Source organism: Terrapene carolina, unplaced genomic scaffold (assembly GCF_002925995.2).
Source record: "Terrapene carolina triunguis isolate 2854851 unplaced genomic scaffold, T_m_triunguis-2.0 Scaffold96, whole genome shotgun sequence".
Classification (NCBI taxonomy): Eukaryota; Metazoa; Chordata; order Testudines; family Emydidae; genus Terrapene; species Terrapene triunguis.
The window spans coordinates 62,204,132-62,217,523 of NW_020664447.1; the positions used below are offsets into that span (position 1 = coordinate 62,204,132).

Sequence of the window (13,392 nt, forward strand, 5' to 3'; positions counted from 1 at the left end):
CCCCCCCAGGAAAAAGATTTAAAGGGGCCATGCTCTCTAAACCCCAAAAGGGGTTACACTGTATATTAGTTTATTTAAAATTAACAGGAACTCCCTGAAGCACTAGACAAAAGCCAGTAGCTGAGAATAGTCTTGAAGCCTTAGGAATGGTGGAAACTGAAAGGGAGCAGGGACTGGTCCAATACATCGGGGGAGAGAAACACATTCGGCGTTTTAAAGGTTAGATTGTCACTCCTAACTCCCCCATTGTACAGAAACAGCCATAACTAAATGCTCAGAGCCCCAGTTCCCCACGTGCAGGCTCAGCAGCAGATGGGAAGAAGCACTGCAGTGCCTCGGTCTCGCCTTTCAGAAATAAAAGTGGCAAGCCACCTACCTCCCTGGGGGGCTGGATCTGGTCAGCCAGCTTCTCTCCTTGTCCGGCCACATCCTGGTCCTCTGATGTACCATCACCTTTTCTAGAATCCTCTGCAGCATGCACATTCACAGGTGATCCAATCTGCGGCCTCTCGGAGAAAGATAGCACATCAATTCAAGATGCTTGAAGAGCATGAGACACTGAACCAGGTGAGCCAAGGACAGGTGATGATCCACCCCACTCAGGGGCTGGAATGCAAACAAACTAAGGGAACTGGGCTTCCTAGAGCCAGCATTCACTGCATTAAAGCAAGAAGCTCTCTCTCAACCAAGTTCCACCCTCAGCCCCAGACAGCTGTCCTCTTTAGCTCATCCAAGCCAGAGTGAGCAACTCTGCTGAGCTCACTCCCCATTTATAGTCCCTTAGGTAGCAGTAATTCACTCCAGTTGAGCCCAGCCACACTCCCTTCATACTGGTAGAAGGGCTACTTTGCTAACATTGCACTGATGACAGGGATCAGTGGTAGCATCTCAGAGAGAAGTAACTCTCTCCCTGCTAGTCACCAATGGTAGAAAATTTTCAGTTTTAGGAATATGAGGTGCTTTGAGTAATGCTGGGACAGATTGTTCCAAGCTACGTTGGAAGTGTCTAATAAAAACAGAATAGTTCCAATGCTTTCTGTACTGTTTCTGTAAATAAAGAGGAGGCTAGAAAAAGACAGACGTGACTGTCGTTTCTGTAACTGAACTCCCTTGAGGATGCGACCTTAGACCCTAAAACAGGAAGAACCAAAAACTAACTAAATTCTCTTAAACTCATTTTTGCTGGAAGAAAGGGCATGTCCCACCACCAGTTTCCACTAAAAGAGTGGTTCAAATGAGCTGATTGTCAGGATACAGAGATAACCCCACTAGGTGGCTGAGCAAAAGAAAGTTTAAAAAAAAAAAAAAAAAAAAGAAGAGACCTTTTAAATATGTTTTTGTTACAAAACTTAACTGTTTATAGCAATCCTTTTAGAAGCCTGAATCAAACATTTGAATTTATGTACCAACATTTTCCACTACGTTTTCTTTTCAAATCAATAGGTGGGTGGCACAGACCAAGCTGGGGCTCAATCTCATTCTAGCACACATGCATGCTAAATAACCTGGTAGGTGGGTCCAACAGGTCAGGTTCACAGCCTTCCCCACAAGGTGCTGGGGCTGACTTTGAATTTTTTGGAAAAAAAAAAACAGCACTGAAGCTTTTGGATTTTGTGGAGTGGGTGAAAAGAGTTGCAGAAAATTTGTAAGCAGATTTAACAGAAGAAAGTAAGTCGGCTCCCCCTTCAAGCCTCTTTTTCATATTGCCCACCACCCTCTTCCCTTCAAAAAACCCTCAGGCCTTAAACAGATTTATCAGGAAACAGTCACATGGATTTAAAATTTAGGTTGGCATTTTACTTAATGCCCAACTAGTTTCTTTGAAGAAAATTAAATTCCATAATTACCTAGAGTATATGATAAAATCAGATTGAAGCAAAAGCCAACAACTGGGCTGCTGTACAGTCTCTCTGGATGAAATTGTAATTATGAAGGCAGCAGGAATCTCAGTCTCTCCTGTGCTGCAGATTTCATTAGCATCAAAGCCAGGATTACCTCGAGTTGTGGTTTTTGTGAGGGATTTTTAAAAGGAGGACACTAAACTGGTGAGACCCAAATTTTGACCTATTTAACTCATCTGTTTCTGAAAGTTTGTGCGTGTGTGTTGGGGGGGGGGGGGGAGAGGGAGAGTGTTTTTTGGGGATAGGAAAGGGAAGGTTAAGACAAAGCTTTCAACAGTTTTAGAGAAAAGCTGAATGTGTGCAACTCTAATGTTCACAAACACCCCAACAAAAGCCAGGATGCATGCAGCCAAATGCCCACCGGCAATCCTCCAATAATAAACCAAACAATTGATATTCAGAGTATAAATGTTACTGAAAAAGCAGCAGCAAAAAAAGCAGGTTTCCGGTCCAACTTCCTTGGGGATTAGATACAGTGAGAAATTTTTTAATTATTAAAAATATCCTTCAGCCAGAGCTCAGACAATTTCCTGTTGGAAGTTAGTTAGTTCTGTGATCCAAATAACCTGAGGTGAGTCATGGGTTATATTTTACTATTTTATAAGCATTAAAATAACCCCAAGTCAAGAGGAATAGCTCTTCCAATATCGTCTACAGTGTACAGAACCTGAAAACAGAAAGTTGAGGTCTCCAATGCCCTGGAGAGGAACAGCTGCCAGACACCGCTGATTGATACAGAAGGAGGTGGGGGAGAGACAGATTATCCTCTATTTCCCTGATGTTGAGGAACATTTAATGCGGGTCATCACACAAAGATCTTTTCCTACCTGCACTGTGAGGCCTCAGACACTGATGAGGCGACTGTCTGGGATGCAGATTCTGGTTTTGGGGCTGAATCTTCATTCTCTAGCAATGGGTGGAAGATGGAGAGAAGATGAAACAGCTTTTAACCTTTGAGAATGTGCAGACAATAAAGCAAAACTCTAGCTATCCAGAGTCACCGAGGTCATGCAGCCTTGGAGCCTAAAGCTGGGCCTGGCAACCTTCTGTGCCGTATGCTATCCCTCCCCCACAGCAGACAGAAAGTGTTTTTAATGCTTTCAATGGCCCTCAGTGGAGTGTTTGGGAAAAGATAACATTGATCCCTATGTCCTGTGTCAGAAACTATCAAAACAAATTTCTGTTCAGATGTAGGCTCCAGGTTTCCCCCTAGTTTCCAGAACCCAGGGCAAGCTCTGTCCCCACATGACTCCAGTGCATGCTCTACAGTCTTGCTGTCTGCTTCCATTACCCATAGAAGATCATTAATTGGGCACTGACAGGCTCCCAATTACACAGATTTTTAAAGTTGCGCATTACAGTAGGAATTCTCTTTTGTTTTTCATAGACGGAATTTGGTGCTAGTGAAAGACAGCAGATTAATAGCCCCATACATTAAAGGCCTCTGATCCACAGAGCAGAAACAGTCCAGGCAGCATACCCCATCGCCAATGTTCTGCAATCTGATCTAGAGAGACTGCTTTTAAAGATGAGAACAAAACTCTAGTCTAAGGCCCATTCCTCTCTTCTGCCAAGAACAAACAAGGGGACCAATTAGTACCAGGGTTGTGAGGTATTTGTTTTGTTGCTTTTAAAGGAAAGCATTTTTCCACCAAGAAATGGATTGAAACCCACTGTCCCAAGCTTATAATGTTTTGTTTGGGTATAGGATCCAAACAACTATTCATCTTTATGCTTATTAATTATCTGTTCTCTGATCATTTAGAAAAAAAGAGCATGATGTTAAGAGCCTTTTATTGGAAGATGCACTCATTAAAGTACATTATATTTGGGACCTGAATAAGCCTCTAAAAATCTGAGGAGTGACATGACTTGTGTAATGGAGAAAATTCTATTCACTCAAACTTTATAAATAGAGCAATAGACAAGGTTGATTTTATAATTTATTGCTCGTGCATTCCTATTCTGGCCCCCTAAGATTCTCCAAGGGAGAGTACCTAAAAGGAACTTCCTTGCGTACAAAGACTGTGTGAACAGCCTAGATCCCAATCGCTGGAAACAATACTTCATGCCCCTCCCCCGGCAACAGATTGGAGGGAACCTAGCAGATCTTTTATATCTGTCATTCTCATGATTCGACAACTGTTGAAGTTACTGCACAGCTAGAACGTCTCTTCTACCTGGTAACCAGTGTGAGAACATTTTACTGCCAAGGGCTAGAGAAAATATGGCCTGAAAAAGCAACAGCCAGCAAGACTGCATGTCATATGACTCAATTTGGCAGTGACGGATAAGCTAAATCAGGCAAGCCCCACGCTACTAAGTCTGGTTGTGGGGAGAAATGTTTCATCTGGTGACCTGACACAGGATTACAAAATGCTTCCCACAATCATGAACTAAAGAGATAAAGAAGTTTTTAGAAGGGGACATTAAAGGAGAATTAGACGAGGGAGAGTGCTAGACTGGGGAGAATAGGGACGTTCCGGAGAACTAGAGGGTGGTCATAGATATTACTGGGTTTAGATACTGTAGTAAACACCTTATGCAGAAATGCCTATAACAAAATAAAGCAAGACAAGGTGGGTGAGATAATATATTTTATTGGACCAACTTCTCTTGTTGAAAGAAACAAGCTTTTGAGCTTACACAGAACTCTTCTGAAGGTCTAAAGAAGAACTCTGTGTAAGCTCAAAAGCTTCTCTCTTTCCCCAATAAAAGTCGGTCCAATAAAAGATAGGACCTCACCCATCTTGTCTCTCATATATCCTGGGACCACCATGGCTAAAACACCATTGCATATAACAAAATAAAGAAGTTGAGACCAAGACAGCAGATAGGAAGGTGGCAGTGGAAAGAGAATGTTCCTCTCACACATATATAGTAATAAACCACCCACTTGACAGAGTCAGAGAGAAAACAAACGTCCCAAGGTTTGCTCTCAAAGATGCCATAGACATTCTCTGCCTGTGCTTCAAAGGAGAAATAAATTCTAGACTCACAGGCCCTTCAAACGGAGGCCCAGCATCCTACCCTCTTGAGGCGATACATGGGATGTGGTCAGCAGCTCTTACCACACTCAACTCCATAGTTGGTTAGGTACCACAATGGCAGGTGCCTTCGATTTCACATCAGGTATTAAACATTTTGCATGTCTACGGTGCATTTTAGAGGATACCACTGTGCTAAGCAAACATTTAATAAATCTCATAAGCCCAGGGGGAAAGGTCAGTATTACTAGCCACATTTTACAGATGAAAAAAAATGAGGCAAAGAGAGGGGAACTGGCTTGCTCAGGTTACGCAGTAAATCAGTGGCAAAAATGTAATTAGAATCTAGGAATCTCAAGTCTTAACCCTACACTAAACAATGCTGCTTTTTTAAAACCAAACAAAAACCAAACAAACTTAATTGGTTCCCTGTAATGAGCTGTATTGCTTTGTTAGTCTAAAGATTGTAGTGGAGTCTTTACTGGTGCCTGGAGACCAAAGTGCTAGGAACTTAAGCAAATCAAAGTTATTATTATCTCCCTTACATGAGGCAATGCTTACACCATAGTACATTTCTCTAAATATAAAGCAGCTGGTACACTAGGGAACAGAGAAACAACCCAGTACCCTGAGGGATAGAGGCTGTTGGAAACCAACTACTGATAAACAACTGTATCAATCAAGAGGCAAGTTAGGCTTGGTCTATGCTTAACAGTTATGTCAGCATTGGTACATCAGTGAGGGGTGTGGAAAAAACCCAACACATATGGGTTTGAACCCAACAAAAACCCCAAGTGTAGTTTCAGCTATGATGGAAAAGGGCTTCTGTCGACATAGACAATATCGTTCGGGGAGGTGTGTTCCTACACTGACAGAAAGACTCCTTCCATGGGCTGCGTCTATACTAGTGGGCTATGTCAGCATAGGATCTGTAGTGTAAACATATCCTAGGGGACTGTGCTGACATAGCTATACCATCACAGGCTAGGCTACGCAGTGTAGACATACCCAGACCTCAGAAGAAGCTTTGTTAACTTCTTCCCAAGGCCTCAGCCAACCCGGTTCTAAAGATGGGTACTGAAAACAGTGTGCTAGAAGGCTGGACGTAGCAGCTGCAGAAAGCTCTGATTTTGCAGCAATAGCATAACTAGAGTGAAAGCAGACTACCTTGTTACTAGCTGTATCGCTCCTAAATCCCCTTCGGAAGCGCCCACTCCCAGCCCACCCTCCCTATTACTGCTCCTTGCGGTGTAACAGGCACTGTACTTCCTTGGCTGCCTGGCAAGCACTACAGATACCACCCTGGGAGAGGGGAGAGCAGGCGAGATGGAGGGAGGAAAGGAACACCATCAACCCGCGGTGCTCTCGCGGGGAGGCGCTGCTGGGCTGCCACACCCCGTGCACACGAGTCCCAGCTTCACAGCGAAGGCTGCAAACCCACAGCTCAGCTGGTGTCCCTCAGCCGCGGCCTGCAGCACTGCCCCACAGCAGCTCCTCCAGCCCCCAACCCCAGCCCCCGAGCGCAGCGGCCAATACACCCGAGGGACCGGAGCGGGGAGCAGGAAGAGCCCGCGCCCCGGGGTCCAAGTGCGGGAGACGCGTCCCGGTGCCCCCCAGTACCTGGAGTCTCAGAAGGCGGAACAGGAGGTGAGCGGCGGCCCTGCGCGTCCCCCTCGGACACGGAGCAGCGGCGGCCTCCCGGCTCCCCAGCCGCGGGGGGCTCGAAGGAGGAGCCGGCGGCAGCCACCCGCACCTCCGACATGGGCAGCCGGCAAGGCGGGACGAGGCGGCGGAAAGATCCGAGGCTGTCAGCAGCGGCCAGAGGCGGAAACGGCGCCGGCGGAAAGAGCCGAGCCTGGGGCGGAAAGAGCCGAGGGCAGACCGCCTGGGCACCACGCGCCTATCGCCCCCCGGCCCGGGCCTTCCCTAGACCAGTTCCACGGCGCATGCCCAGCGGCGGAGCGGACTGCTCGGCACGGCGGCGCTTCAGTAACACCGGAGCCCGGCCTGGCGGGGAAGGAAATAGCTGCCAGACGCCCGGAAGTGGAGGTCGCCATGGAGACTGTTCCGACGCGTTGCTATGGCTCTATGGCGGGGCGTAGCCGCCCAAGATGGAGCAGATCCCGGAGGAGGAGGGGTCCGGGGGGCCAGGGCCTGAAACCGGATCGGAGACCGGGCCTCAGCCGGAGTCCGGGTCCGAGCAGGGGCCCGAAGAATCCGAGTCCCAGCCTGGCCCGGCCTGCCTCGCCTGGAGCCCCCTGGAGGTGGCTGAGTGGGTTCGGCAGCTGGGCTTCCCTCAGTACGAGGTGAGGGGCAGGGGCAAGGAGGGCGGGGCCGTGAGCTAGCGGGGCGCTGCGCGGCCAGCTGGGGGCTCGGAGAGGGGCGAGCTCGGACTGTTACTAACCCCACTCGCAGTGCCATCGCTTGGCGCTACCGGGCTGCGCAACCGCGGGCCCTCGCTGGAGAGAAATTCCCGCTTCCCTTGCTCCGCCTTGCGGCCTGGCAGCGCCCCTGAAGCTGGCATCAAGAGCACCCAGGCTCTCTGCGTTCTTGGAAAGCTCAGGGCAAGTTTCCAGCCCTGGTGGTGACGGAGAAGAGCTGGGAAGAGTAAAGCCAGCGTCCCCCAAAGGCTCAGAACCCAGAAGGGGGGAGAGCCATTATTTTTAAAGATCTCATTGCTTTTACGCCAGTCTCGTGATTGGGCAGCGGGGAGGCTGACAAATGTTGGTTTTTGAATGCTTGGGGTTGGCAGTACTGCTCACTGCTGTCTAGTGTTTCCATCTGATTTTCCTGCCAGGAGTGCTTTACAACTAACTGCATCACTGGCCGCAAACTCATCCACGTTAACTGCTCAAACCTGCCACAGATGGGCATAACGGACTTTGACCACATGAAGGTGAGTGCTACACACAGAGATGCCTTCCTCCATTAGGAGTGTAATTTCCCATCCCATCTCCAAGTGTTCATGTTTGTTCTCTGCCTACATCAAGATGTAACACTGCTCCAGCTCTGTTAATGATAATAGGAGGCTCTATACACTCATGCTCAATAGGACAACTAGAACCTGCCCAAGACCTGATGTTTGGATGGATGTGGTACACAGAATGCAACAATATTTTTCTCACAAGGACTGGGCACACTGTTTTGGCTGCAGTAAGAATCTTCCCGAAGCTTTATGTAAAACTCAAGATGAACCCTGACCCCAAACCTTTTATGAAGTTCAGAAAAGTTGTATTTTAAAAGAAAAATTATTTCCATGCTTTTATGCCCATCTGGTTTCCATCTAGGACCTGAGGCAGAAGGGCCACAAAGGAGAAAGAAAGCCTGTTGTGGCAGTACTTCCTGTGTGTGCACAAGTAGGAAACAACAGAAATCTTGCCCAAACACTTGTTTGTTTGACAATTACAACCCAGCTTTGGAGACATAGTGATTCTTCACTGCATTACACCGGTTTTGTGTGGTGTAATTCTTCTGAAGTCAATGGAAGTTCACTAGTGTAAAAGTGATGTAAGAGTGGAGAAGCAGGGTCAGGAAGTTTGGATCTGCACCTGCATTTCTGGGTGCTCAGTCAAACCTCCAGTGTTTTGCCCACCTTTGTCCTACCACTTAATGAAGAGATGTGTATATGGGGGGGGGGAAATGATCTACAAAATCCCATTTTTTAAAATCAACAAACTAGTCTTCACTAATTAAAACTGTACAAAAATCCCCATCTAAAGGATCCCCAAATCAGCTAATAAGGAAGGACCAGAAGGAATTTTTACTTGCTGCATTGGGGATGGACAGAGGCTTCACCTTATGCAGCCTCACATGAAATGTTCCATGGTTCAAGGTAGGGTCCATATAGCTCCCAAATGGTCAGAGCCTTTCTAGAGGGTTCTGAGCTTATATGGAGTGCGTAGGCATGGCCCAACGATAGGAATGTGTACTGATAATACTCAAAAGAGAACTTTGAGAGCTTTGAATGGAAGGTATCAGAGAACTGCAAATTGATGTTAAAGATTTTCAGCCTCCCTAACGAGATTCTGTTTGTGACAAATACTATAGAAACTGACGGAAGCATGGAATATTCAAACACTACTGTATTAATGTTATATGTATCTTCATGGGCTTGCTAGTGATTGTATTCCTGGCTAAATGGGTCAGACAAGGAATGCTTCCTGCAGGAACTAAAATCTCTGGCCAGGGAGGGGATGAAATTAATTCTACTCCCCAATACTGGAACAAGTCTTTTGAAGTTTCACAGTCTCCTCACTGTGCCCTCCTCCCCCCCAATAACACAGATTGGTTTGACCTGGTTCAAAAGGCCTAAAACAACAAAAGGACTTGAAACTGTATAAAATATAACTCTGGCCTAAAGAGAGGATCACTAACATGCTATCCAAGAATTGACAGGCATGTTGACTGTGTCCAAGAGAGACAGGCTCTGCTGTGGACCTGAAGTGGAAGGTAGATGACCACTTGCCAAGCCAGGCATGCATATAAGCTGTTTGTTGTTGACTTTTTCTGAAACACTTTTTTTCTGAATAAATGGTACATTGTTTTATGAAAGCTGGCTGGTCACTGAATAACCCTGTCATTGCTGCTGAGAGAGCAGAACTGAACTGAAGTAAGACCGACTGAGATGATCACAATGAATTGCAGGAGTCTGCAGCCTAAGACCCCCATCTGGAGGGAGCAAATCATGGGATTTCACCCCAAGAAAGGTGATTCCTAAGACCTATGTGGAGCGCCTCTGAGGAGGCCACAAGGGGTCCAGATGTGCAGTTAACTCAGAAACTCTGATACTACTATCCCCATTTCACAACTTTGAAATAGGGTTGTGAGAGAGGAAAGAAGTTGCCCGGAGTCATGTAGCAAGTCTGAGGTATCCTGTCTCTATCTTGTACATTAACCATCAGGCTCTTCTTTCCTCACTTTCAGTCCATGGCTGAGAAACTAGTATTGACTTAAATAATAACATTCAAGTGCTCCAGCAGGAGAAATGCAGTAAAAAGTTAACCTGGTAAAACATTAGCTACAATTGAATGTGACTATGTTTTCTGTATGCCCAACCAAAATACATTACCTAAACCAGCAGAGCCTTTAACAAAATAAGTTTTTTTAAGACACACATAGAATCATAGGACTGGAAGGGTCCTCAAGTGGTCATCTAGTCCAGTCCCCTGCACTCATGGCAGGACTAAGTATTATCTAGACCATCCCTACAGGTGTTTGTCTAACCTGCTTTTAAAAATCCCCAATGATGGAGATTCCACAATCTCCCTGGGCAGTTTATTTCAGTGCTTAACCACCCTGACAGTAGGAAGTTTTTCCAACCTAAACCCCCCTTGCTGCAATTTAAGCCCATTGCTTCTTGTCCTATCCTCAGAGGTTAAGGAGAATAATTTGTCTCCCTCCTCCTTGTAACAACCTTTTATGTATTTGAAAACTGTTATCATACCCTTCTAAGTCTTCTCTTCTCCAGACTAAACACAGCCAATAGGTCCTTCATAGGTCATGTTTTCTAGATCTTTAATCATTTTTGTTGCTCTTGTCTGGACTTTCTTCAGTTTGTCCACATCTTTCCTGAAATGTGGCACCCAGTACCGGACACAATGCTCCAGTTGAGGCCTAATCAGTGTGGAGTAGAGCAGAAGAATTACTTCATGTGGCTTTCTTATAACACTCCTGCTAATACAGCCCAGAATGATGTTTGCTTTTTTTGCAACAGTGTTACAATGTTGACTCATATGTAGCTTGTGATCCACTAGGACCCCCAGATCCCTTTCTGCAGTACTCCTTCCTAGGCACTCATTTCCGATTTTGTACGTGTGCAACTGATTGTTCCTTCCTAAGTGAAGTACTTTGCATTTGTTCTTATTGAATTTAATCCTATTTATTTCAGACCATTTCTCCAGGTCATTTTGAATTGTAATCCTATCCCCTAAAGTATTTGCAACCCCTCCCAGCTTGGTATCATCCACAAACTATATCAGTGTACCCTCTATGCTATTATCTAAATCATTGATGAAGATATTGCATAGAACTGGACCCAGAACTGATCCTTGCAGGACCCCACTTTATATGCCCCTCTGGCTTGACTGTGAGCCACTGATAACTACTCTCTGGGAATGGTTTTCCAATCAGTTATGCACCCACCTTATTGTATCTCCATCTAGGTTGTATTTCCCTAGTTTGTTTATGAGAAGGTCATGCAAGACACTATCAAAATCCTTACTTAAGTCAAGATATACCACATCTACCGCTTCCCCCTATTCACAGGGGTTGTGAACTGTCAAAGAAGGCTATTAGGTTGGTTTGACATGATTTGTTCTTGACAATTCCATGCTGACTGTCATTTGTCACCTTATTATCTTCTCGGGGTTTGCAACTTGATTGCTAAGTCACCCCATTCCCATTACTTACATAAAGCTGAGCCCCTAGCTGTCTTCCTTTTCAGGGGTCTTAACTGAGGTTTTTATATAATCAAGTGAATAGAAAACAGGACAGCGAGCCTGGACCTTGTGAGTTCTGGCTCTACCACTGACTCTGTGTAACCTTGAACAAGTTTCTTAACCCAGATTTTTCAAAAGTGGGTATTTAAACATAGACATTTAATTCCATATTGTTAGGCACATAAGTGACCTGGGTTCCATATATGCGCATTGTGAGCTGTAGCTGTTTAAATCATTCAGCACCTCTGAAAATCATGTAACTGATTTAGATGCCTAACTTTAAACACCTGAGTTTGAAAATTTGGGCAACAACCTCTCTTTACATCAGTTACCCACCTATAAAATGGGTAAAATCCTTTCCCAATCTCATAGTGAGGCTGTGGGGATTGTTTGAAAAGGACTTTAAATCCACTAGGCATGATTCTTATTCTTTGACTGCATGTGTACATTGCCTTCTTTGTCACATAAAAAGAGCTGGCTGGCTGCATCCTCGTGAGCTAGAGGGTACTGAACTTCAAATGGGCCATAGGCTGCTTTTGCAGAGCCATAACAGTTTTGTTTCAGATCTTCATTATTTACAGTTGCCTCCATCACAGGGCATGAGCTGGAAATTCAAACAGTTTGCAGCTCACAAGCAACAAGAGATAAAATCTTTATGCACCGTGGAAGGAATTTGAACATTATGTTCTTTAGGCTGTAAAACACCAAGCATTTGGGCCAATCTTAACTCTTGACTGGCTGAACAGTTCTAACCCTTTAGTTCTAATGTATAGTCAGAGCAAAATGAACTTGGGGTAATATTTTTAAAAGCACCTACGTGAGTTAGGAACCTGTGTCCCACAGATAGAGAGTGGAATTTAGGCATTTTTGAGAACCCCACCCTTGGCCATTATCTTCCTGGTTTCCTTTGTTATTACTGAAGACACATAGATTCAGCTCTTAGCTATACTGTTACAAATTGAAAATCACTCCACTGAGTACAAAGGAGTGATGCTGGTATAGCCAAGAGCAGAATCTGGCCCACGTAGGTTTTTCAATGAGTCTCCTCTCTGAACCTAACCCAATTTCTGATTGATGCTGCAGTGAGGCTATAATCCTATGTATATGACACTCAGACACCACAGCAAGCCTGTATGTAACCAAAACCCGGCTACTTGCTAGAAGTGATTATGAGGGCACCAGTTGAACTGTAGAACCTTACTGTTCAAGCCTTTTACAGTTTACAAGGAGTGGAGTGTTGGTGGAGAAGTCCTGTTAGAGGGATTACATTAGGGCTGGGGGTTTGCTGGAGTTTCTCCAGGTTGCTGCTGGTTTTGTTCTAGTATTGTTATTTTAAATCATATCAAAGGTACCCAGAGTACCAGGTAGAAGACCCTAACAGCCTCCCACTTGAAACTGCACGATGGGATGTGGTTTAGCAAATAGTAAAACTGATTAGAAACACGAAAGGTGAATTGATCAAGATTTTAAATGACAAGATTTATATTCTGAAAAGTGACTATATTAAAAATTATAGTCAGGCTCCTCCCACTGATGGTTCCAGGTCCAGCTAGCTCAGGTTACAAGTCAGATAATTTTTCTAGGGAGCAGTGCCCCTGCTGATCCATCTGGGCCTTTCTGCCTCTTATATTCTCATCAGTAATAAAAATTCTACAGCCACAATTTAGCAGACAGTGTTGATGATGCTGTAGTAGGCAGAGAAGAAAGAATCCTGCTCCCTCACCCATAGCTGTGTTTGCTCTGCAAGCGCTAATAGTAGTCAAAAAAACCAAAACAAACCTGTTTGGGGCAAAAAAGGCAGCAGCTGTGACTCCAACACACAGTAAATCCCTGGAGTAATCAGAATGTGCTGTTTTTACATAATCTTTTTTCTAATCATAACTGCACATTGGACTCATCTTGCCAGATCACTCTCCAGCTCCTACATTATGGAAGGGAAAACATTCTGAAACGAGAAATGGCAGAAGTTCTTTTCTGTGCAGCTCTACACTACAGAGCTCTATCAATGTAGCCACCACACTAAGAATAGGCTCCCTTATGTTTCCTCTTGCATTTCAGGAGATTTCA

The 13,392-nt window shown here is 45.2% G+C and overlaps 1 protein-coding gene across 1 annotated transcript in view; it reads right to left on the reverse strand.

Moving 5' to 3' along the window:
* Nucleotides 1–6,679, reverse strand: part of TMED8 (transmembrane p24 trafficking protein family member 8) — a 17,427-nt gene extending 10,748 nt beyond the window's left edge. Inside the window, exons 1-3 of the mRNA XM_026651369.2 lie at nucleotides 6,509–6,679; nucleotides 2,729–2,807; nucleotides 377–506 (exon numbers count right to left, since the gene is read on the reverse strand). Of these exons, the coding sequence (XP_026507154.1) occupies nucleotides 377–506; nucleotides 2,729–2,807; nucleotides 6,509–6,650 (351 nt within the window). The 5' untranslated portion in view covers nucleotides 6,651–6,679. The remainder of the gene's footprint in view (nucleotides 1–376; nucleotides 507–2,728; nucleotides 2,808–6,508) is intronic.
* Between the last annotated feature and the right edge of the window lie 6,713 nt (nucleotides 6,680–13,392).